At 53.2% G+C, this 25,873-nt stretch overlaps 1 protein-coding gene across 1 annotated transcript in view; it reads right to left on the bottom strand.

Moving 5' to 3' along the window:
- The window catches only part of ADCY5 (adenylate cyclase 5), a 156,763-nt gene extending 135,219 nt beyond the window's left edge, over positions 1-21,544 (bottom strand). Inside the window, exon 1 of the mRNA XM_007106261.4 lies at positions 19,935-21,544. Within this exon, the coding sequence (XP_007106323.2) occupies positions 19,935-21,065 (1,131 nt within the window). The 5' untranslated portion in view covers positions 21,066-21,544. The remainder of the gene's footprint in view (positions 1-19,934) is intronic.
- Between the last annotated feature and the right edge of the window lie 4,329 nt (positions 21,545-25,873).

Below are 25,873 nucleotides of genomic sequence, written 5' to 3'. Positions count from 1 at the left end.
ACTCAGAGAGACCATCTTTTGGTCATTTCCCCCTTTTGCAACCCATGTTCAGCCTGGTGGGCGCAGGCTGGCTTTTCCAATGGGCTCTGGGTTGAAGGGTGTGTGTGTGTGCGTGTGTGTGTGTGTGCGTGCGCGCGCACGCGTGCGTTTGCACGTGTGCGTGTGTGTGCACGCCCATCTGTCCTGGGGAGCAATAATAGTTAATAAATAAGTGAATGACAAAAATAGCCTCAAAGGAGCTGACAGGCAGAAGGCCAAAGTGGCCGGGCATGGGGCCAGCACCCTGAAATGCCAAATGTTAATTTAGCCAAAAAGAAAAAACTGTCCATTTCAAGACCGCCTCCATTAGCCAGGATCAGGGGCTGTTGTGGTTTCTGGCTCTGGCACAGCCCCTCCCCACACATCCTAAGTGCAGCCCAGGCGCAGGGGGCCCCTCGCTCAATGTGAGGGTAACAGCCCTGGAGAGAAGGGGCCCAGTCAGGGGCACACAAGATTACGGATGGGCAGAAAACTGGCAGGCCATGTGCCAGCAGTCCTCCTACGGTCCATCCAGCTGGCCAGCCCTGTGTCCAGTCCCAAAGGTCCAACCAGCTGGGGGAATGTTCTGGACATCATCACAATCTCTTGCCCTGGGCATGGGCCCTGCCCCACCTAAACACTCACTTGGGAGCGAGGGATTTGACTCAATGTCCTGGCTGTCGCTTGACCTCAGCCAGATCCCTGAAGGGTCTCATCTGATTTCTCTCAGGCCCTCTCTAGGCCTCACCGGCTCTGAGCGTTCTCCACCCTGAGGCCTCTGGGGTCCATGGGTGCCTTTGTTGTCCTTTGTGCTGGGTGTGCATGTCTTAATGAAGTTACAGAAGGAAGCACATCTGGGAAAAGCAGATGTTTGCCCACTCTCTTCCCTAGTGGTTCCAACTCTTTCAAAGCCGTCCTCAGTTTATTTACTGGCCTCTCTAGAACAGTCCTTGGAGAGGATGCTGGTCACATCCCTGCAGCCTCCCTCAGCTACAGCCACCCCCAAATTCAGGGGGACATGGCTGAGCCCACCCCCCATTCACAGTCACCCAGGGCATTCCTGGCTCCAGCTCCCAGGCTGGTCCCAGTCAGTTCTAGAGGCTGCCTCACTCCTGGATGGTCTGTGCTGGACCTTGGTGGCCAGCAGCCAGCATAAGGATGGGGCAGGGGTGGGGGGAAACCCATGGCCCAGGACCTAGTCCTTCCTCCACTCAGCCTTCTTTGCGGATGTAATGCAATTTTCTCCTACCCTGTTCACTGCTGTCCAAACACAAAGGCCTTCAAGAGAAACACTAGGCTCTCCCGTAATGTGTGGGAATTTGAAAGCTTATACGTAGCAAGGACAGACCTCAGGTCATTTACGGAGGGCGTTTTTCTTGACAGTCCCTGTGCTAAGTGCTTTGCATACATCATCACATAGAATGGTCAACACAACCTTCAGGGGCAGCAATTCTTATTATATCCCATTTTGTGGAGTACACTTAGGCTCAGAAAGGAAAAGGAGCCTGCCAAGGAGAAACAGCTGGGACATGGCGGAGCTGGGATGTGAACCGTGTAGGCACAGAGAACACAGCCATGAGCGTGGAGTCCCTGCCTGGGGAAGCTGATGTTCTAGTGGGGGAGGGGAAGCAGGCAAGCAATGAACAGGGGCTTAAATGTGCACTTTGTCAAGTGGCCCCCGAGAAAGGCCAGTGCGTGGAGGGTGTCATATTGGGCCTACAGGAGCACCAGGAGCTCTGCTGGGGCTCAGGGTGGCCAGGATGCCAGTGGCCCAGAGACAGATGAAATTCTCAGAGACTTGAGATCTCTGGGCAATGGAGCTGGTTGGGGTGGGGGCTCCCGGGCTCCAGAGGGAGAAAGAGCTCAGAGGTTGAATGTTTGGGCACTTAACACCTAGATAAAGGCAGAGCCCTGGCCATTTGAGAAGAGGAGGCTGACATGGGATATTTAAAGCCCAAGAAAAGGTAAGGAGGAGGGCCCTCAGGATCCACCTCAGGTCCCCTGGGAAAAAGATGATATCTAGTTCCCGGAGGCTGGGGAGCTGGTCTCCTAGTTAGGGAACACAAGGCTGTGGGTGTGGCACCACTGGTAACCAAGGCAAGGAGAAACTAATAGGTAAATGCCCAGATGCACCCTGTGACCTGCCCCCTCTTGTTGAAGGCCCTGACCCTCAACCCTCCAGCACCCCCGGGACTTCTCCAGCCTCCCCAGACAACGGCAGCAGCCTCTGCACTCGGCACCAGCTCTCCCTCTTCCAAGAGGCTGCTCCCTCCAGATCCACACACTAGAGCCACCTTTCCAAATATAGATGGGGCCATGAGAACCTTCTGGAGATCCCCACTGCCTCCAAAAAATGCAACCCCCTTGGCCCAGAAATCTATACTCTTCCCAACCTAGTCCACATACTAGCAGCCTCACCTTTGCCACATACCTCTTGCCATTCGCTCCCTGGTATAGGCTGCATGCTATCTCTGCTGCTAAAACATCAGGCGTCATGCTGCGCCCAGAGGGTGTGAGTGCCCGTCTGTCCACTGCGCTTGGGAGGCCAGAGCCCAGACTTGGAGCCAGGCTGCCCGGTTCATTGTGTGAGCTTGGGCCAGTTACCTAACCTGCCAGTCTCAGTGTCCTCATCTGCAAAATGGGGGTGACAACAACAATGTTCACCTCCTAGGACTGTTGTGGGGATTAAATGAGTTAACAGAACAAAATAAAGCACTTAGAACAGAGTCAGGCGTAAAGGAGGCACAATGTACAGGCTTGCTCTTGAGGACAGGGTCTGCAGCTCTTTCCTCTTGCTTTCCCAGTGCCTAACACATGGTAGATATTGTTAAAGAATTCAGTCCGGCAAACATCTAACACCACTACCTAGGCAAAGAGAGAACTGACATGACAAAAATAAAGCCAGGGGGCTTCCCTGGTGGCACAGGGGTTGAGGGTCCGCCTGCCGATGCAGGGGACGCGGGTTCGTGCCCCTGTCCGGGAAGATCCCACTTGCCGCGGAGCGGCTGGGCCCGTGTGAGCCATGGCCGCTGAGCCTGGGCGTCCGGAGCCTGTGCTCCGCAAAGGGAGAGGCCACAGCAGTGAGAGGCCCGCGTACCGCTAAAAAAAAAAAAAAAAAAAAAAAAAAAAAAAAGCCAATTTAGTTGCTTGTGAGTTAGGCTCTGAGGTCTCGCCATCTATTTTTTGCCCCATCGGGTTGATAACATTGTTTGCATTTCCTCTGACCCCTTAGAGAAAGTAAGGACAGGACACTTAAAAAGTAAATGCAACTGGGGCTTCCCTGGTGGCGCAGTGGTTGAGAGTCCGCCGGCTGATGCAGGGGACACGGGTTCGTGCCCCGGTCCGGGAAGATCCCACATGCCGCGGAGCGGCCGGGCCCGTGAGCCACGGCTGCTGAGCCTGCGCGTCTGGAGCCTGTGCTCCGCAATGGGAGAGGGCCCAGCAGGGAGAGGGCCCCGTACCCCTAAAAAAAAAAAAAAAAAAAAAAAAAAAAAAAAAGCCAATTTAGGGATCATGATGAATTTTGTTTGGGGACATGCTGAGTTCGAGGAGTGGGAGGGACTCGGACCAGGAGGATCAATGGACAAGGGCCCGTGAGGGCCATGCACTGTCTGGCCGTGTGACTCTCAGTCCCCCCAGGTTTGTATCATTTTCATCCCCCTTCTGCTCCCCATCCAGGCCTCTGGAGCAAAGTCCTTTCTCATTTGGGCCCAGTGCCCCTGTTAATGTACACACTGGAAGGACCTTCAGAGAAGGTCTGATCTGCGTTGTCCAGATGAGGAAACTGAGGCAGAGGCAGATGTCTCCCGGTCAAAACTTCTGTGCCTGCAACGTCACAGCCAGTGTCCTTGCCGTCATCTGAGAATCCCTTTGTCTGCCTCCTTTCTCTGGCCGTTGACATGTGCTCTCTCCCGGACTACTTCCCAGCTCCCGCTCCCCAGATTAGAGTCTCTCCCTCAGCTCTTCCAAAAGCCTCCTCCAGCTCTGCCCCCTGAGACCCACCAGGCACAGACTCAGCAGAAAGGGACCTCCTACCCTCGGTCTAACCGTCTCATTCTGCCTTCCCCGGCTACCTCCTGGGGAAGTCAACACAGAAGCCTCTGTCTCTGTGGGTGGCCGGGCACTGCCCCCCATCACTTCAGCCTCAATCCTTTCTCCACCTGGGGAGGCACTGTAGGGTGGAACTGTGTCCCTGGGGCACCAACCTCAAATTTTAGGGTGCCTACTGAAGATGTAGATTCCTGGGGTCCACCTTAATCTTACTGGGTCAAACTCTCTTGACAAGGGGCCCAGGAATTGATTTTTAAATCAACTTCATGGGAGAATTCTTGCACACACTAGTTTGGGAGCTGCTGGTGTACTGGCTGTGGGCGCACGAGCTCTGGAGCCCGCTGTACCGCTCTCTAAACGTACAACCTTACAGGAGCCACTTACCTTCTCTGGGCCTCAATTTTCTCACCTATAAATTATCCTCTTTAAAAAGAAAGCAACACCTACCTAAAGGGAGACTACGAGGATCAAATAAGTTACCAAGTGCTCAGCGCTTCCTGGCCCACAGTAAGTACATGATAAATGGTAGGAATTAGCAACACTGTCCTATCTTTAAGTTGGGTATCTCAGAAAGGCAAAAGATTTCCATCAGACTGAACATTCCCCCAGGCGAAGGACAAAGCTCCCTCTTTCCTCCCCATGCCCAGGGCCCCAGGGGTTCATCAGGACTGCAGCAAAGACTGGTCAATGGAAAAGAAAGAGATGCTGTCCCAGTGCACAGCCCACCCTACACCAGGCAGGCTATCAGGACACCTCTAACTCCAGAGGGGTCCCCGGAGAAAAGGAAGAAGGAGGAGTGCCCCCCGTCCCCAAGGAGTGCCTGTGCTCAGCCCCTCCCCAGCCCTGGATGGAGGCAGATCACAAAGCCCTCCTCTCCTCAGAGCAGGAGCCCAGGCACCTGGCCCCACCCACTCCCACCTGCCAGTTAGGTAGGTTCCCCAGGCTTTTCACTCTAGGGGCCTGGAGAGGTCAGAGTTCACGCAAACAGGAAGGGAGGCACTTCTGCGACCACCTGATACCCATTCCCTGGAAGGGCAGTGCTGCACACGAGGGCGGGAACAGGTGGGAGAAGTCAGGGTGGCATACGGCACCTGCGTGCGGCTGGCCCGGTGGCTTCTTGGCTTCCGGGAGATCCAAGGCTCTGAGCCTCTGTGCCCTACTCTACACCTGCACTCAACTGCAACAGGTCCTCTGAGCTCACCTGCCCACAGCCACTGCCCTACTCCCTCCAGGCCCCAAGTTGTCCCTCTTAGATGAATTACAACTGGGGGTGTGAAGATCCAGCAGAAAATGCCCTGCACATCACTCCAGGGCCAGCCTTGGCCCTTCTCCCCACCTCTCAACTGAGTTTGCAGGGATGCCACCTCTGTCACCTCTCCCAGCGCCTCCTCCCGTCTTCCACCCCCTCACAGTACAGAGTCTCCAGCGTCTGCCCTGAGACCCTCTTCCTGCTCCCAGTGGAACCAGAGGTGACCCTAGGGGAAGTGGGATGGAACAGTCCATATATTTTTGATCCCTTAAGAGAAACCAGGTCTGTTCTTTAAATACAGGCTTTGGGTGATTTTCCTTTTACTCCCTTTAGACTATACAGAGTAAAATTAAAGAACAAAAAAACTACTGGAGAACACAGGCTGGAACCAGTCTTACAGGCCTGGATGTGGCAGGGAAATGCCTCACCTGGATGCCATCGCCCCCTCCAAGGAGAAGCAAAGAGCAGCGCCAGGGGCCACTCCCTGTCACCCAGGATCAGAGCAGAGGACGATACCACTTAGATCCAGCAGGACTTCCCTATAGATCTGTTTGCCAGTGAAATCACCCCAGAGGCCCCCGAGGGAGAGGATTTAAATCAGCCCCAGAGACATCAGGTGGGAAAGAAGCAGGGGCAGCAAACACCCCACACGGGGAAAATGTCAGATGGTGACTAACTGGCTTTTCTAGGCCATTGTCATCAATGCCGGAGAAATATTCCACTTTAAAAATAAATGTAAAGCAAAATCCAAAATTAACTCTCCCCAGATAACCCTTTTCCAAAAAAGACCACGTCGTAATCCACATGTGGCCTTTCCTAGAGGATTTAACCCAAGGATGTCTCTCGGTCCTGGATAGGGATGCTTCCCAGGCCTCAGCCCACACATCTGGTGATCTCCAATCCTTCCAGTCCTCAGATGGACCCTGATTTCATGTGCATCTCTCGTCCTCCCAGAGCACAAGGGCTACAGCAGGATCCTGGTAACTTTCTAGCCAAAGGTGCTAGGAAAGAAGTAGCTTCAAAGTGCACAGGAAGGAAATCCTTTCACAGGGTGCAAGCTCCATCTCTTCATCACCCTACACATCACCTTTCTTTACTCTTTTAGTCTTTGCCACACATGCTGATAACAATACGTGCAAATGGGGAGTCACTAACTATATAATTCCTTACATATTTCATGAGCTTAAGAGTCGAAGAAAAAGTAATGGCGGTATTAGTGCTGGACTCACATTGCTATTTACCTGCTGTGAGCAAATTCATTCATTCCTTTAACAAATATTTATTGAGCATCTACTACAGACATTTTCTAGCTTACATTCTAGTTGGAGGGAGACTCACAAAGACTAAGGTACAATTTCTCCTATTCAAAAGGGAAATACCACATAAAAAAAGAGAGAAGGGAAGAGCTCACACTGATCACTAGGCATTTGTTTGTAGCTAAGAGGCCGTCAGGAACGTTGAGTGAGATTTGCTGCTCTGCTAAGATGGCTCCATTGAACACATGGTATAGCACTCATTTTCTAAAATATCCTTGCAGTTATTATAGCACTGCACTAATCCATTTATCGAGCCATGTTTGGGACTAATTGCTGGTGATAAGAGGAACATAAATATACTGAGCCACAGCCTTGCCTGACAAGATTTTATACACCAACCACCAACCAAGTTTTCTTCCCCTATTACACGCCTGTAATAATTTTTAGTGGCCATCACTCTTTACTGAATCACCACAATAAACCCCTTTCGATATAAGCAACTTGCCTTTCAATATAGCCATAAATCACACTCGGCGTCATGCTTGTGAGCCCTCTGCTGATGAAGGGTGGCTCAGGGCAGTAGTTCTCATCCCTGGGCACGTCAGAATCAGCAGGAACATTCCAAAATGCTGATGCCCAGGCCCACCCCAGATGAGCCTGGATACCGGGGTTATGTAAAAACTCCTAGATGTGCCTTCACTTCCCACGTCTTAAGCTCTGTAGGGTGACTGGAGGTTAACCCACCCCAAAAGCTGAAGTCTCAGCCCTGGGCGTTTGAGGTGAAAAACGGAGCTGACACATGCACTGTAACACAGGACAATCAACCATAAGGAAGTTTATAACGCACGGTGAGAACTGCTGTTTCATGGGATTGCTCTGAAAAGAATGAAGAATACTGTTTGGAATTTGTGTAGTTATCCAGGCTTATATTTATTGTCCTTACAGTTGAACCTGCCTCCTGGCAAGTCTCTGAGGTCTTTCCCACATCTTACAGCTGGAAAGAGGGAAGTGGGAGGACTCAGGAGGTGGAAAAAGATACCGAAAGAAAGCTGAGAAGAAGAAAGGGGACCAAGGATGGGAGAGAGAGGCAAATGGGGGCAACAGGGACCCTTCCTGACATCACCCAACAGACCAGTAGGGAACCCAAGGGAGGGAGGGCAAAGATGGAAAGCAGTGTTTTCTAAGACCACACCCCCAGGCCCAGAGCCCCTTGCCAGTGGAGGACAAGCTTGCCTTGGTCCAGGGAGGGAGCACCATGAGGGACCCCTGGCTGCTAAGAGTCAGCAATCCCTGTAGAACCTGAGAATGGGAACTGTCCACCTTCTTCCCACAGTGCTGGGCAGTAGGAGTCGGAAAGTCAGTAACATTCAGCAAATATCTGAGTATTCAAACAGACAAGGCCCCTGTCCTCAGACAGCTGACTGTCAAGTTGAAAGACAGATAGATAAACCTCCAGAGATAAAATTACAAACCGGTATGAGTGCTACAGAGAAAAAGAAGAGGGTGTTTCAGAGTGACTCAGATGTTAGATGCAGAGTGTCAGATGTTGCAAAGGCAGGGCGCCTCTCCCTCCGCAGGGAGGGGTACAAGCCTACCCTGCTCACCTGGGATTCAGTGATGATCCCTCTCCCTCGGCAGCCTCCTTGGCTGAGATGTCAGAGCCAAGGCACTTCCGAGCTGGTGTTACCCGCTTGGAGCCTGTCAGGATGGCTGGGTCCCTCCCAGATGGCGTGGTGAAATGCTTAAAGGAAAAGGGACTTGGCCAGAGGAAGACTGGGGGCTTGGGCATGTTAAGTGAACAAATAAACAGCCTTCCCATCCCCAAAAGAAAATGCGAAAATAAAACCTGGAAAATCCACTTAGCAAAAGAATTGCACTTGGGTAGAAGTTACATTTTCCTTTAGTTTTCTTTTTCTTCTTTTTTTTATTTTATAAATTTATTTATTTATTTTTGGCTGTGTTGGGTCTTCGTTTCTGTGCGAGGGCTTTCTCCAATTGTGGCGAGTGGGGGCCACTCTTCATCGCGGTGCACGGGCCTCTCACTGTCACGGCCTCTCCCGTTGTGGAGCACAGGCTCCAGACGTGCAGGCTCAGTAGTTTTGGCTCACGGGCTTAGTTGCTCCGCGGCATGTGGGATCTTCCCAGACCAGGGCTCGAACCCGTGTCCCCTGCATTGGCAGGCAGATTCTTAACCACTGCGCCACCAGGGAAGCCCTTAGTTTTCTTGAGAAGAGTGACAAGGACAGAAGTGGATTTGAAGCAGGATGTTTGGGGTACTTTTTAGGATGTTGATGGCTGTGGGAGCTGGGCTCTAAAGACATCCTAGAGGGACTTCCCTGGCGGTCCAGTGGTTAAGGCTCTATGCTTCCACTGCAGGGGGCGTGGGTTGGATCCCTGCTCGGGGAACTAGACTCCTGTGTGCATCACAGCGTGGCCAAAGAAAGAAAGAAAGAAAGACCTCCTAGGATAAGCGCTAAACTGCGCCATCTACTAGATGCAACTCTACAGAAAGACCCCAGGTCTGACCTCTGAGAAGTGATCCTGATGTGTGTCCCCAGCCACCTCCTTCCCACCCCTGTTCCATGTGCACCACCAGAAGCCTGGACACGAGGCAGCCTCACACCCAGACCTAAGCTATTCCAGCGTTGAGTCTGACCCATCTCCTGGGTCTCGGAGCCTCCTCACGCATCCAGAAGACCATTCGGGGGCTCTTCACAGGTAAACATCTGATCCCAGGTGCCCCCTGAACACTTCAGCACTGCCCCCGCTCGCAGCATGACTGCAAGCTCAGGAAATGACAAATCATTTAACGCCCATCTGAGCCAGACACCACGTGGGAAGGAAGGCATCACAAATAAGAAACCACACATTCCACAGCCACCCAAGACAACTGCTTGATAGCAGCTGTGCCTTCTAATTTAGGCACCATGGGATGGACTCAGGGCTGGGTCCAAATGTGAAAAGAGCACTGGATTTGGAGTCAGAGATCTGGATTTGTATAGCAGCTCCTAAGCTAACTGGCTGTGTGACCTGAGTGAGGTCACTCAACTTCTCTGAACCCCTACTTCCTCCTCTCCAACATAATACCAGCAGCACAGGTCTGTAACTATGAGTACTCTTGCATGCATTACCTTATCGGCACCCAACAACAGATCCTGTCAGTCAGGGAACTGACTGAGCGAGAGTAAGGCAACTCAGCCAGGACCATATAACCAGGGACTTCTCCTGGGCCCCTGGGCCCAAAAGCCAATGTCTGCACCTTCTTAACTCATCACCTCCTCAGAGCCATCATGAGAAGCAAGTAAGATCACACGTGGTAAAGTCCTGTGTCCTCTATAAAATGTTAATCAAATGTCCAAGTATTTGAGTCTTTGGCTAATATTTGAGCCACTGTCTAGGTGACAGAAAGTCATACATTTTTAAGAAGCAGAAATTAAATATATATATATATATATATATAAACAAAAAATATGTATATAGTTTTAAAATTTTCACACCATTCCACTAGTCCAGAAACCACTCTACTGGTGACAAAATATGTTATCAGATAGGAGTGAGGGGCCAGGCAGGACTAGGGTTCTGAGTCTGCCACAGAGTTCTGCACTTGATGCATTTTGCCCTAGCAAAGCGGCCACTCCCCTCCCTAGTGTTCAAGTCAAACCCAGATTAGAATTCCAGCTTCTCCACTCTCAATTTGGATTGTCCCTGGAAAAAGGTCCTGAGACAAGGATTTGAAAGAAGTGGTTTACCTGAGAGGTGACCCCAGAAAACATTAGACAGGGAATGGAGAAAGGAGACAAAGAAGGGAAGAAAGAAAAAAAAGAAAGGGAGAGGGAGGCAGGGAAAAAGGGAGGGAGGGAGGAAGGAAGGAAGGAAAAGGAAAGGAAAGAAAAGAAAAGAAAAGAAAAGAAAAAGAAAAAGAAACGTTTTCACTCCTATACCACTGTGGGCAACCAGAGCTGAATCCTCTGCAGTACTAGGAGCCAACAGAGAAGGTCTGTCTCAAAGTTATGCTCCCCCCACACCGGGGTCAAGGGAGCTGGGGTATTTATCCACCAGTTCCCAACAGTCATTAGTTGAGAACTGCTCTAGGGATGGGCACTCCCCCCGCCAGCACTTCTGACCTGTCCCACAAACAGGCAGAGAGGCTCAGGGCCAGAGAAAGCCCTCAGGTGCTGACAGCTGGCAGTCTGGCTGGCAAGAGCAGAAAGGTACATGCCCAGGGAATATGGGCGGGCGCTGAACCATCTGCTATGCTCACTCGCTGAGTGACCTTGGGGAAGTTATTTACCTTCTCTTATCCCATTTTCTGCAGCCCTGAAACAGGGATAAAAATATCTTTCTCAAAGGGTTGATATTAAGATTAAATGAGGTCACATATGTAACGGATTAGCCCAGTGCCAGGCTTACAACAAAAACTCAATATATACTCATTGTTCATAATCAATATTCTTTAAGGTCTTCCTCATTTTGGAGGATGTGAGTGCAAAGGACACAAAGAAAATTTGGGGAAGAAGGATGCTCTGAAATGGCCCATCACGACTTCCCCATGGGCAGCCATGCCCTCAGTGCATGGCGCCCAGCCCCACCAAAGGTCATATACAGAGCCCAACAGGCTCCGATGTCTAATGACAGCAGAAAACCCCTAAAGGAAACTGAAACTAGATAAAGGAGGCATCTCGCTGGTCCCTTCCAGCCCCATCATCTTGCTTTATAAAGGATTTCAGATGCAGATGGGGAATGAGACTTTAAAACAGGTAGCCAGCCAATGCAAGCTGAGTAATCTCCTTCTTGAGGGAGGAAAGCCCCCAAACAAACAAATGCCCCCATCTAGACGACTTTGCCTAGGCCTACCCCAGAGGCAGGGGGCTGGACCCTGAGAAATTTCAAAGATTCTCCCAGCCCCTGAAGCAGTGTGTCCCAAAATGAGTTCCAACAAACACTAATGCCTCTGTTATGTTCCTTCAAAAACTGGTTCTGGGGTCAAATATGTTTGATAAAGGCTTCATGCAATAGCCTCCTCTTGGCAAATTCTACCGCATATTAACATATTAAAAGCTTTAAAGTTCTACAATAAAGAATTCTGTTTAACCCAGTATTTCTTAAATTTATTTGACACAGGACTGAATGTGTGTATGTGAAACATCTATTAACATCCCTCCAAAGGACACAGTCACTGGGAGCATCTGGGCCAAAGGCAATGCTGGGTGCTGGGACCCAGGCTGAGTCATTTTTGGACCCTCATGGTCTAGCACAGTGCCTGTTACACTGTAGGCATCTAATAAACGGTTGTTGTCTGAATGAATGGGGAAAAGGCTGAAAGAATGACTTAATAATGGTTTTCAAATCTGTGAAGGGATATAGTACCGGCAGTGCCAGGCAACAGCTTTCTGTTTCCAAGAAGGCACACGTTTTAAATTGCAGCAGGAGGGATTTTGGAAGCCCTGCTCAGAGTGTAGGATAACAATCCACCAAAATAGGCTTCCAAGCCGAGCTGTATCGCTTCCTTCTGTGGAGGTGTTGGTCTAGCACTTTGGTACAGCTGAGAGTCTGCATGCAGCGCCCACCCACCCCACCACCCGTTCGTTCATTCATTCAAACTCTCGCCGAGCACCTACTACGTGTCACGCACTAAGGTCCCTCAGGACCTCTTCCAAGAGCCAAGTGGGACTGTGGGGATCTGTGTGATAACCCCTAGGGAGCCCCTAACGGCAAGGGAGAGGAGACCACCCAAGTGTGAGGTCAGGATGCCTCAAGCCCAGAAGCAACAGCTCATAACCCTCTCAGAGCAAGAAGTGTGTGTGGGAGTCAGGGCGGGGGGCGGTGTCCAGGCTGACACATGAGGCTGGGCTAGAGAATAAAGCTATTACTGTCTCCCTGGTGTTTGTTTGTTTACCCCCCTTTTCTGTGACTATATCCCATTGTTCCCAGAGAGCATCCCTGCCCCCACTTCCAAGCTTTTCCCCTCCCCATACTCACAGCTCCAATCTCCTCTTCCCTTCCTTACAGCCTCCTCCTCCTCCTTCGAACCATCTCCTAATTCCCGACCTCTTGCCTACCCCTTGATCTCCCCACTTTCCACGTTCTGTACCATCCATTGTGGACCTGGGGTATCCTCAGTGTTTTTCATATTCACTTACCAAATGAATGAATAAACCAGGAGTCAAACTAAGGTCCATCTTTCTGCTGACCACTACCACCACCAGTGCTGAGCCACAGACTGCTTTGCCTCAAACAAGAGTGGGGGGATGGGAACAGCTGGGAGGCAGGATGAGAGGAGAATATGCGTCCAGGTCTGGGCCATCCTTCCCACCCTATGTCACCATTACCAATCGCCTTCCAGCTCTGCATCCTACATCAGTCCACTTGCCAGCCCCACCTGGACATCTCCTAATGGGCCTGCAGGTCTGCAGTGACTTTCTGACTTTTAAACAGAGGCTGAGCTGGGCATGACGATAGGACACCCCAACAGACTGCAGCAGGCATTCATGCTGTGGTAAGATGCGAAGCCACAGAATCTGAGGGTTGGGTGTGACCCGAGCGGCTATCTTAGCCAATGATCCCAAACCTAAGAGTTGATCAACAACATCAGCTGGAGAGCTTGGAAAACTAAATCCACGCTGTCAAAAAAATAGATCCCTTCCTGGGACCCACCCCAGACCTTTGGAAGCAGAGACTTCCATTTCCTCAGTAACAAGCTTGGCAGTCAGCCGTCCAGTCTTCCCTTGAACACCTCCACTGACACAGCTGGCTACCCCAGGAGGCATCTGGTTTGATGGCTGCAACCCCAAAGGCTAGAAAGGTATCTTCTACCTGGAGCTGAAATCTGTCTACTGTTTTCACCCATTTGCCCAAACTCTGCCCTTGGGAGTAACCGAAAATAAATTTAGTCCCTCTTCTAACATGTGACAACAGAGATCCCAGCAATAAATAACACTTTGCCCATGTCTCTGCCTTCTTACCTTTGTACAGTCTGCTGTCTTCCCAGCTAAACATCTCCCACCTTTTCAAGTGCTCTCTCAGAAGTCAAGGTTTCCAGTCCCCCTTACCAATCTGGTACCCTCCTCGGAATTCTAGAATCAAACATAGTATTTCAGATCTGGCCTCGATCTTCCTATGAACCGGATATGCCCATAAGTCTAACCAAGACCCCACTGGTCTTTTCTAACAGCCAGACCAAAATGCAGGGCCACATGAAGCTCACGGTCCATTAACTAGAAACTCCCAGATTTTGTTCACAATGTTATACAGAGAGATCTCCCCTGCCCCGCATTTGGACATTGCCTGGAGAAAATGTAGGGGGGCGTGGGCAGAAGTAGGGCTTTCCAATCATCTTCATGGAGTTTCGTGTTTGGGAGAGAAAACCAACATTAGGACTTGCCTAGCGCTGCAGTGGTTAAGAATCCACCTGCCAATGCAGGGGACACGGGTTTGAGCCCTGGTCCGGGAAGATCCCACATGCCGCGGAGCAACTAAGCCCGTGCACCACAGCTACTGAGCCTGAGCTCTAGAGCCCGCGAGCCACAACTACTGAGCCACAACTACTGAGCCCGTGTGCCACAACTACTGAAGCCCACGTGCCTAGAGCCCGTGCTCCGCGACAAGAGAATCCACCGCTATGAGAAGCCCGCGCACCGCAACGAAGAGTAGTCCCCGCTCGCCGCAGCTAGAGAAAGCCCGCGTGCAGCAACGAAGACCCAACGCAGCCAAAAATAAATAAATAAATTTATTTAAAAAAAAAAAAAGCAACACTGATCCTGCCCTCCACTAGCGAGCTCCCCCCACCTCATAGGCAGGGATGAAAGAAGGATACAACACGGTAAAGCGTGACTTATGTAACTGCACCCAAAGGATTTACGGGCGCCAGCACGTTGGAGCTCCTGGGGCAGACTGTTTCCATGCCCAACACAGGTGATGCTCCTGGGAAGTAAACGACCACAAACTGGACCCACCATAAGATAAATAAAGTTAACGGAGGTGCCAAGCGGGCAGCCGTGGACAGGAAGTCACCCGGCAAGAGACTGGTACAGTCACAGAGAGGCTCCCACCTCGGTCCCCTCCCCCAACACTCACACCACCCCTGGCTGGAACCGAGGCAGGCGCTCCATCCGCACCTCTCGGGAGAACACAAGGCCAGGCCCAGCAAGGGCCACAGCCCTGCTTCTGCTGCCAGCTGCACCCTCGGACAGAGTGACCCGTGGCCAGGGCCTGTCTGCACAGGAGAGCTTCTGTCCAGGCCTTTGACACTAATATTTAAAACTCTTCTGTGAGGCTGGGCAGGTTCCCGAGCTGGGGTTTAATACATCGCCTGTGTCCTCTTTATAGACAAACATGAGCACACTGTTCCGAGTTGCACAGCACACAGACCTCACGCTCTTGCTCCAGATCAAAACTTAGACTGAATTATTGACAGTCAACATTTGCCGCAAGTACAGCAGCTGATCGCTCTGTTCCCCGGCTGGGTCTCTGCCATTCCTGAAGTCGTCCCCACAGGCATCGAGGCACCCCTGAGGTCCACAAGATGACCCTCCATCTAGAAGCTCTGCTCGACCCCCACCCCAGAGGCTCCTGCTCCCCTCCAAGCACCCCCTTCCCGCTGCACAGAGAAGACAACATAATAATTGAAAACAATTAGCAAATATAATCGGCAAATACAATTAGCGTTGAGGCAAGACAAGCAGACCCTCCCCGACTACAAGCTCAGAGCCAGCCTCCCACCCCAGCCTGCAGTTGCTGCTGGGGTTCCCTATGGCCAGATTTCTCTCTTCCAGAAATGGGGGTGATGGGGGAAGCAACTGGCGGCAGACGATTCCCGGAGTTGTGAAAGTGTGTGTCCTCTTCCATACCACCACCCCGTCCTCCCACCCCTCCGTGGGCAGGGAGGCAGTGGCTGGAGCAGTGCACACAGTAACCCACTGCACAGGCCTCTGGACCAAGTTCCAGAGCGAGGGGTCAGCTCTCCACGGGGCTCACCGGATGGCTGAGTGGGTGGGCAGCTTGCGTTTTTGAAAGGGAAGGGTGGGACTCCATGGAGTGGGCTGACCACTCGAGTCTAGCCCCCAGCCTCATTATGATAAGGGGGGGCGTGTGCATCCAGGGTATTTCCCTGAGGAGCCAGAGGTCAAGATCGGAAAGTCAATCAAGGCCCAGAATCAGAAATGCAAACAGCCATAGGAAGCCAGCCACCAACCGAGAATAAACAGGACAGAACTGTGATGATCTCCTTTCAAAGTCAACACAAAGGCTTCCCTGGGCCCCCCTCCACCACCCAGGCCAGCCCACACGACAGACAGATAGATACACACACACACACACACGTACATCCATATGCACATGCATGCACGTACACACTGGGGCCAGCCCACGTGACAGACACACTCCCACACATGGACCCAGGCACCCACCCCTCAGCAGCCACAGCAGTCACTTCTTGGTCTGCTTCCCCACCCCCATCCAGCCCCAGACTCCTCAGTTTAGACACTCACACATGCTCATGGTCACAGAACATCACCCACACAGCACCTGTGCCTTTCTGATCTCTGGAACAACTGGTAATAGTTGTGTGTTCAAACAGGCACAAAGGCAGAAATGCAGGAAATCACTGAGTTTCTCCAAAAGGGTTAGGGGAGAGAGAGGAAGGAGCTGATGATAGCTGGGTAGGGATGGGTCAGCCCACACCACAAAGGCAACCTCTGACAGCACTCCCAAGCTCACGGGGACCCACACAGGGTCAGAATCTTCCTTTCAGAAACCATGTCAGGTGGGTTTAATGTGGTTGCAGAATAATTACACCCCACATTTGAACGGGACTCTCTACTTTTCAAAGAGCTCCTGCATCCATTATCACCTCCTAGAGTAACAATGGACAAGCAGAGACGTTCATCTCCTTGGCCAAATGACTGCCCGCCCCCATGGGGCCCAAAGATGTTTTCTCCAAAATAATCTCTAATAGTTAAGTATGTGTAATAGTTGTGTGAGTGTACTTGTTTGTGTGTGAGTGCATGCAGAGGCTTTATGTAGCAGAGTGGGATACAGTCAAACAAAAATGAGGTTGCCATGGCAACAGGCTCCAGCATCATTGCAGCCTATTAACACAAGTGAGGAATGTGTTTGGCAGATGCTTGAGTGTTATTTATGGTATGGGTGTAGCAGAGGGACTTCTAACAGGCAAAGAAGGAGAAAAAAACAACCCATGAGGCTCCTACTGTACCCCACCAAGGAGACGACAGTGAGGTGAGCACGGAAGCCGAGGCTGAGAGGCTGCAAATGGGAAGTAAGAGATGGGGAAGCAGAAAAGCAGGCAGAGAACAACAGGGGACTGGAGGGGGAGGCAAGAGAAAGGAAGGGACAGAAAAAGAGCGGGGGGAGGGGGATGAATACCAGGGGAAGAGCTAGATCAGGAGATGTAGCAAAAGGAAGAAACATCATCCCCCAAAAGGGCTGCCCCACCTTGCCTCTCCGCTCTCTCAAGAGGCCCCAGATGAGACACTAGATGTTTCTCCTCCTAACTGGAGCAAAGGGAAGAGCCCCAAAGGGAAGAGGGGCCAGGGGAAAAAAATATCCAGATCAGATACTGATGTTGAAGATCTAGGCTGTAGGAGCAAGGGGGCCAGCCTCTCAGGAGAAGTGGAAAATGCCAACACAGTTTCCTGAGGGCCCACTCTGTGTCCAAGGCACCGTGGAGGGAAATTCCCAAAGCCCCTGCATGAGAGACCGCATGCTGCTGCCCCATTTCCCTGGATGTGTATCTTCACCAAAGAAAAGAACAAGGCACCTAACGCAAGCCATCTAACACCTGCTGCTCTGGGGTAACCTGAGGCAGAGGATAATGCTTGACTGTCCCACTAATAGTTCCCACCATCCAATAGGGTTTGCTCAAGAAATACAAAGTTTATATCAGACGTAATCAGAAAGGCAAATCAAATACAAACCAAAACAGATACAGTTTCCTCTGAAGTCAAATAGAAAGAATGCTTGCATTCTGTTATCGTGGACCATTCCTAACAAGCTCTGCTACACTCAGCAGAGTAGGTCATGAGAAGTTAAGAGCAAACCCACCCAAAAGCCTACAGACAAGGGAAGGTCTGAAGACCACAACAGGTAAAAGAAGCATGGGGTGGGAGGTGGTGGAGGTGGGGAGAGAAGGGAGAGGGACAGGCCTGAGGAACTAGATGGGGAAGACAGTCAGCCAACTCTTGTTGCTGCAATGGCATCTTCATGCTAAGGTGGAGACGGAGCTCCCTAGTCCAGCACTCCTGTCCTGGGATCTGACTCCAGTCTCCTAAAATCACACATCTAGGATTTCCTAGGGCTGTAATCAGAGCCTGAGTCCCAAGTCTGGTTCAGTAAATACTCTGAATGATCCTGGAAATCTCTGCTGCTCCATGTGGATGTCATGCCTTTCTTTCTGTAGAAAAGCTATATCCACCCGAGCAACCTGCCTTCCATTCAAGCCAGGAACAACCCCCAGAGGTATAATACTCATGTGAGAGCTTGGGTCCCCAGGTCAAAACATTTGGAGCCTTTATAAGCACTAACAATAGTAGTTAACTTTTTTTTTTAACCAGCTCTCAATAGGTTGTTCTCTTAATTTCAAAGCTTATCTTTAAAGATTTTATTTCCTTCTGATCCCAGATGAGAAAAACTTTAAGTTAGCATCAACAACCCCAACTACTTCACCTACTGGAACACAATCAAATTGTTAAGCAGTTATTAAATCCCTACTAAGTACCCTACACTGTGCTAGACAAGGGAGAGAGGGTAGAGAAGGAAAAACACATACACCTCAGGATTCCTGCATCCAAGGAGCTTTCATTGGATGGGGAGTAAAACCAATGGGCATTGGGGAATAAGTAAGTGCCCCACTCTGTGGCTCTGACTTCATTGTTGGCCATGCAAAAGAGGGAGAGGCCGGTATGGCTGGAATGCAAGGAGGGGCTCCTTGCAGAAGGTGAGGCTTGGCACAGAGGGGCTGGAACTGGAAGGGGCATACATAAGCCTCTCATTTACTAGGCAAGGAACCCGGGGCCCAGAGAGGTTGTAGGCTCCCTCCCTCCCAGTCACAGAGCACCTTGGAGGTGCAGCGAGAGCCCAGCGCCATGAAGCCCACGGTATTCCCTGTGGGAGAGTATGATACCCAGGAAGCCAGGGGGCACAGGAGAACCCCTCAAGAAAGACTCAGTACTCAACAAGATTGAAGTCTGAGAAAAGGCACTAGAAGTGGGGAGGAGGAAGGCAATGACAATGGAATAGAGTTAAGAAGTTCTGTTAGAGGATGCAGTTGCCTGGAGAGAGGTGGGGGGATGCACTGGGTTCCACAGTCAGGAGACTAGCCTGCAGCAAAGGCCCACTTGACTCTCACAGCCAAGTAGGTTGCACTGCAACCAAGTAGGCTCAGCAGGGGCCAATGGATGAGGCCCATGGAGCCACAGACAAGGGGACCGCTAAGGGGAGAAGGTGTGCATGTCAGAGGAGCTGGTCTCACCCAAGGTCGCCATGGCAAGCACGCCTCTCTCCCACAAGTCTTCAGGGGAGTCACCAGTTAACCAGGGAGAAGTTTTATTTCTTCTGGAGAAGTAGGTAGGTAAGCCTACCGTTCAAGGCTCGCCTAACCCGTCCCAGGAGGGTTAAAAGCCCCCACCATAAGCAATAACCAGGAGCACCCACATGAAGGGGTCACGACTTCCAACACTAGCTTTCTGCTCAGGCCAGGAGTGGGACCATCACCACACACAAAGGTTCCTTCCCACCTTTGCTGAAGGCAGCTTTTTGGCTTGGGGCACTTTCACAAATGAAACAAACTTGCCAGTCCTCCCTCAAGTTCAGAAATATCTCCAGCTCCCGAACCCCCAGTCCCAGACAACTGGCAGGGTTATATCATTTCCCCTCCCTAAGACTGGGCAAGGGGCACCCAGGGTCTCCCTTCCCCAACCCTCCATCCAAGACATTCGGTTAACAAACCATCAGTGGCTCTCAGGAGTGGGGAGGCTGCTACAGGAGCCAGCCACTTTTGTCAGGGGCCTTTTATATACAGAGACAGAAGCACAGGAAGAGAAGGGGACCTCTCCATAGCATTTTCTCCTCCAACTCTCCTTCCTCATTAGCATCCCGACAATAATGGCTAAGGTTTGGTGTGTCTTCTACCAGCGGGAACATTACATACAAGAGCACTCTTTTTGTAGAGGAAGATGATGGGGCTCAGAGGGGGTTCGGGGGCTAGAAGACACCACACAGCTGACACAGCCATGTCTCTCTGGCTCTTTTCACCACTTTAAAGGGTGAAAGTGGGTTGCCTTTCTTTGGAGTCAGGCCTAGGCCTGCGCACCCCACTATCCAGTCCCTATGCCCAGGTGGGCCCCTACCTGCTTGAGCAGGAACTGGTCCTGGGCGTTGGTGCGCAGGGCGATGGCCAGGTGGAGGGCAGACAGGAGCACCCCGCTGAGTACCGCGGCCCGCATGCGCACGGGCAGCAGCGTGTAGATAGTATAGATGAAGAACACAGTCCACCAGATGCCCTCGGAGGCGCTGCGCGGCTGGGGCAGCAGCAGGCCCACCACCTGGACAGCCAGCACCACGGCGATGAGCGCGTAGCAGGCCAGGCCCATGTGGTCCTGGTGGAAGGCGGCGCGGTTGCAGAGCACGGCCATGACGAGGATCACACCCACGGCAGCCGTCAGCACGGCCAGGTAGGGCAGCTGCAGCGGGGGCCGTGCCGCGTGGAAGGCCAACATGACGAGGCACACGAGCACCAGCACAGCCATGAGCATAGTGAGGCTGCTCTGGTTCAGACGGAAGAAGTAGCGCTGGTACAGCCGCTCCAGCTTGTCCGACGGGAACTTCTTCGAGCGGAATATCTGCAGCAGTGCCAGGCAGCAGGCGCCCAGCGACAGCACCGCGCCAGGCCCCGCGCCCGAGCCTGCCAAGCTGCCGCCATCTCCGGAGCCCTGGTCTTCCTCGACGGCGCCGGCCTCCAGCTCGTCGGCCGCGCGGCCCTTGCCCCGCCGCTCCTCCAGACCCAGCTCCACAGAACGGGGGCGCACCTCCGTCCCGCCAGCTGCGGCCGCCGCCGCCGCCGAGCCGCCGCCGCCGCCCGCAGGGGGCGCTCGGGTGCTGCCCCCGCCGGCCGCGCCCCGCCGCTGCCGCCGGCTGCCGCGACCGCAGTCGTCGCCGCCGCGCTCCTGCCAGGCCGACTTGGAACGGAAACTGAAGCCGAAGCCCCCAGCCAGGGGGTCATCGCCACTCAGCGGAGGATCGTCGTCGTCGTCGCTGCGCCAGCGGCTGGCCAGGCGCTGCTGCTGCTGCTGCGGGGTCACCGTCCCCCCGGGTTTCTTGGTGGAGCCGCGGGCCGAACCCCCGGGGGCGTGGGGGTAGCCATTGGCGCGGGAGTCGGCCTCGCCCCACGCCGAGCGGTGTTCCGGGCCTCCCCGGGACGCCGGCGCCGCCGCTGTCTGCGCCGCGTAGCCCGGGGGGCTCACGCTTTTGGAGCTGGACATCCCCCCCTCGGCCTCGTCGTCGTCTTCCTCCTCCCCCGGGGGCCGGGCCGGGGTTCTCCAAGGGGAGGGCGGACGGCCGAGCAGGGGGACCAGGCTGGGGTCACACGTCGGGGGCGGCCCAGGGCCCTGGGCAGTAGCGGGGCATCTTGGCACCCCCGTCCTGAGCGGAGAAGGAGGGCAGCGGGAGAGCAAGAGGGAGGCAGGCACAGCCCCGAGGTGAGAAGTGTCTGAGAATCCGCGTCAGGAGTCCCAGGTCCGAGATGGAGTTGGCTCCGAGCTGGGGCAGCGGGGACTACTCGAGCTGCTGAGCTGCGCGCAGAGGGACGTCCGGACTCCTGGCTCGCGTCGAGCTCGACAAGGACCGGAGTTGCAGACGAGGCGGGACGGAGAGGTGTCCTTGCGGGCGGCGCCTCCCCGGAGCTGGCAATGCCCGGGCGCGGCGCTCGCAGACTCTGCCTAAGCGGAGCCCAGCGGCACACGCGGCGAGGCGGCAGCTAGGGCGGCTCAGTAGGGGTCCCGGCGTGGAGACCAAGCGGGCGCCCTTTCCTCGCGGCGGACTGGGAGCGACTGGGAGGTGCGGGCGCCAGCCAGCATTATTTTCTTACGAGGGGTGGGGAGGTGGGATGGGGGGGTGGAGAGGACGGGGGAGGGGGCGGCGGGCGGAGCAACAGCTCCCGAGCCCTGGGGGGAGGGTCCTGGAGCCCAAGGGGGCCGTCGCCCGCATCCCCCACCTCCCGCGGCGAGAGTGGGAGCTTGGCCCCCGCGAAAGCCGAGCCCAGCCTTCAGCGTGTCCGCGCAGGGGGGCGGGGGCGAGGACCGGCTCCTGCAGCGCGGCCCTTCCCCTCTCGCCTCCCCCTTCCACCAAAACGGAGCGGAGCTGGCCCGGACCCGCTGGCCCAGGATGGCTGTCGCGCCGGCTCCGCAAGCTCCAGGCTCCTCGCCGCCGGCTGCGGGCCCGCCACGGCCGGGCGCAGAAGGACTAAGCTGAGGGCGGAATCCGGCGCAGCACCGCCGCCGTTCCGCCCCAACGCAGGCGGGCTTCTCCCAGGGAGCACGGCATCCAGAGATCGAGGGCCGGCGCTCAGAGGCAGCCAGCCGAGAGGGGCCGGCCCAAGAGCCGCTGCGCACCGGGGGCGCTCCGGGGGGACCCGCGGGAGCCGGGCTCAGGGCGCGCCATGCACGCCTCGGGCCCTGCGCTGCTCCGGCCGCTCGCGCCGCTCCTCCCTTCTCGCCCGCTTGCCGCCGCCGCCGCCGCCGCCGGAGCGCCCTCCACATCCCCTCCTCCCTCCGCCTCCCCGCCCCCCGCGCCGCTCGGGCCTCGGCTCACAGCGGCGCGCGGCCGCCTCCGCCCCCGGCCGGGCCGCGGCCCCCGCCTCGGCGCCCCGCTGGCATCCTCAGGCCCGGCCTCGTGAGGCGCCCGGTACCGTGGCGGCCCCAGCTCCCCTTCCTCACCTAAAATTCTCGCCGCGCCCCCTCCCTCCCTGGCGCCTGGAGCCGCGTCCAGCCCGTGGTCCCTTCGCCGGACCTGGCTGCCGTGCGGTCCTCCCCCGCCCCTTGCTTGGGTTCCTGCGCCCCTAGTCCTAGCTCCCCTCTTTTGTATCCCCCTTTAATCCCCATCCCCCCATTCAACCCAACTTCAGCCCCCGCGCTGCGCCCCCCTTCCCCGGCCCGGCTCGATTGGCCGCTTCCTGAGCTGTCATATTTGAGTCCGGCGCTCTTATTGGGCGATTCTCTGGCCGGGCGGCTGTACCAAAGGAGGGCGCACCGGCCTGGGGGCGCCCAGGCAGCGACTGCCGCAGGGAGACGAAGACCAGAGTCCCTGGAGGGCCGGAGGGGCCCAAGAGCCAGACCCGGAAATGGACGGTGGAGATGGAGAGACTATCTCTGAGGCGCAGGAAGACAGTGACGCGAAAGATGGAGATGCAGTGGGTGAGGCCGATGCAGCTAGGGCGGGGCGGACAGGAACGCTTTGGTGGAGAGTTACCCAGAGGGAACCCCACAGACAGCATTACGAACACCTGGCGTTTGTGAAGAGCTCTTTGCCCGTTCATACATTTTTTTTAAAATCTCATTTGATTCCCCTCAATAACCCTGGGTTGTGACAGGGGACAGGGCCCGAGTGATTATTCCCAGTTTATAAATGCGGAAACTAAGGCTTCAGAGCCTAATTAACTTGCCATGAGCCACACAGGTCTCCTGACTTGCAACCGAAACATCTTTCGTCAGCGCCAGGCTGGCTCCCTACCTAGCAAGGTGTTAGCCGGAAGGATGCGCCCCAGAGCAGGGTGGAGAGCCCCGGCTGGAGGAGGACGGGGGAGAGGGCAGAAAAGGACAAGATACTCCTGCACAGTGCCAGTGACAAACCGGCAGGAGTGGAGAGGACTTCACTTCGGTTCAAAGAGGACCTAGGCCTGTGGAATGATGTACCTATCCAATTCCCCTTGCCCCTAAGCTGTCCTGCTGGAAGCTCCGGCAGTCTAAACACTGGGATGGGTGGAGACGTGTCACCCCTACTCCGGGGAGGGAGAAACAACCTTCACTTTACTCTTCTTCCTCCAGCTCTCTGCAGAGCTTCTGACAAAGAGGCTAGAGGTCTGGGTGAGCTTCTCTTTCTTTCTCTGATAGTCATCTCTTTGCAAATTGGAAAATAAACCTTGCCAGAGTTACAAATTGGGAGGAGAAACATTCCAAGAGATCTGAATAAACTAACCCTAGAGTATTCCAGCCTTTGAGTAATCAATCCAGGATTAGCGAAGTCATAAAAAGCACCATGAATTTAGTCAGCAAACATTCATAGAGCATCCCCTATGTGCAAAGCACTGTGCTAGGTGCCTTAGGGATAGAGAGGTGACTCAACTCTGGTTACAGTCAGGGAGGGAGAGGAGCTAAGCCACTAATTCCAGTTCAGAACACAGTTCAGTCAGTGTTCAATAGAGGTCCAAAGAGAGCGTTTTGGTAGTTTGGAGAGAGGAGGCATTAATTCCCACTGTAAGGGCCAAAAAGACTCTAGAGGTTGAATCTGGGGCCAGCAGAGAAGGAGGAGTCGGAAGAAAAGGAGGATGGACTAATATTTATTAAGCAAAAACAATATGTCTGTGCATCTTATTGTCGCATAACCATTTTGAGGAAGATGTTATTCTCCCCACTATAAAGGTGAGAAAACCGAGACTTAGAGAATCAAAGTTTGCCCAGGGTCCAGAGTTTGTAGTAGAATGGAACCTAAGTTCAGTCTGCTCCTTGTACTCTACCACACAGCCATGTAGCAAATGCGATATGAGAGGAACACTGCATGGACAGAAGCCAGATGGCCTTCAAGGTGATTGGGTTCCATCATTGATTCCCTTCTCATTCCCTGAGCTCTCCCTAGGTCATTCCTTTCCATTTTATTCAAAAATTTTAAGTAACCATCATCTTATAGCAAAATCTATGTATGATTAAGTGTGTAAAAACTAGAAAAGAGAAAGACAGAAGAAAACACATTCATAATTACAACACCTAGAAAGAACCATTAACATCTTAATTCTTTTCTTAACAAAAAATGGGACTTTACAAAGAGTTTTAGAATCTGCTTTTTCCTACTTAGCAAAATATTGTGGATATTTTTTTATGCCAATAAGCATCCATCTACAATATCCATTTTATTGTCCGAACAGAATTCCATTGCATGAATATAGCATAATTTATTTAACCAGTCCCCTACTGTTGGACATTTTTCACTGTCATAGCAGTTTGTAAAGTTTCCACTGTTTTACTGTTATAAACAATGAGCACTTTTGTAGATAAATCTTCACACACATCTTTATTTGTATCCTTAGGAGAAATTCCTACAAGTAGAATTGCTGGGCCAAAGGATAAACATTTTTTCGCTAAGGATTTCTGAAATCTGAGTCTTCATCCCCTGCCTCCCTTCCCAGTTCCAAGCTTACCCCTGTCTACTGGAGAACTCCCCATGGATGTTCCTTGGTATCCACCAGCACCCCAGATTCTGTTTGTCTAAAACTAAGGTCATCCCCCAAGAAGCTTGCTCCTCCCTCTGTTTTCTCGCCACTGGTGGAATTACCATCCCCCAGACTCCCAGATCTTAGAGTGGCGAGCCCTCCTATCCCAGTTCCCAGAGTCCTGCCACCGTGCCCTTGTCTTTTCACTTCTGTCTCTTCTTCCACATTCTCTGGCTGCTACCTTCGCCAGATCCTCCCTCCTCATTGCCTAGACAATTACCAGCTCTCCCTCCTTGCCCTCCAATCTGTCCTCCACTTTGTTCCCATCTGATCATGCCTGTCACAACCCGACTGAAAACTGTCCCCAAAACTGCCTCTTCCTACCTGCTAGCTTTCACTATCCACCACTTCCACACATCATCCAGCCACCATAAATGGCTCTTTAAATCTCTGCAGAGATCACCCTTTTCACATGCACCCCCAGCACAGACCAAATCTGTAGCGCCTCTGTGATGCCTCTCTAATGGCTTTTCCTCCCCCACCACCCCAGGCTGCTAGGCACTCCTTCCTCAGTTCCCAGCACACCTTGCTTTTATCTCTATTATAGCACTTGTCACATTGTATTATCTTGACTTGTTTTCAGAACTGTCTCCACAGTCTGCTGAACTCCTTGAGGGCAGAATTGGTATCTTACTCATGCTTGTGCCCCATACCTGGCACATAGGAGGTACCCCTTAGCTGTTTGTTGGATAAAGAAATGGTACATCTGGGGATTAGTGATGGGAATTGAGTCTGAAGGGTGGGGTGGAGTGAGGGGACTGACTGGCAACCATGGGTGCAGGTGGAAAGGTGGGTTGGGCTCTTTAACGC

This window comes from Physeter macrocephalus, chromosome 1 (genome assembly GCF_002837175.3).
Source record: "Physeter macrocephalus isolate SW-GA chromosome 1, ASM283717v5, whole genome shotgun sequence".
Taxonomy (NCBI): domain Eukaryota; kingdom Metazoa; phylum Chordata; class Mammalia; order Artiodactyla; family Physeteridae; genus Physeter; species Physeter macrocephalus.
The sequence above is the reverse complement of the archived record's forward strand: the minus strand, read 5'-3'. Positions and strand labels throughout refer to the sequence as shown.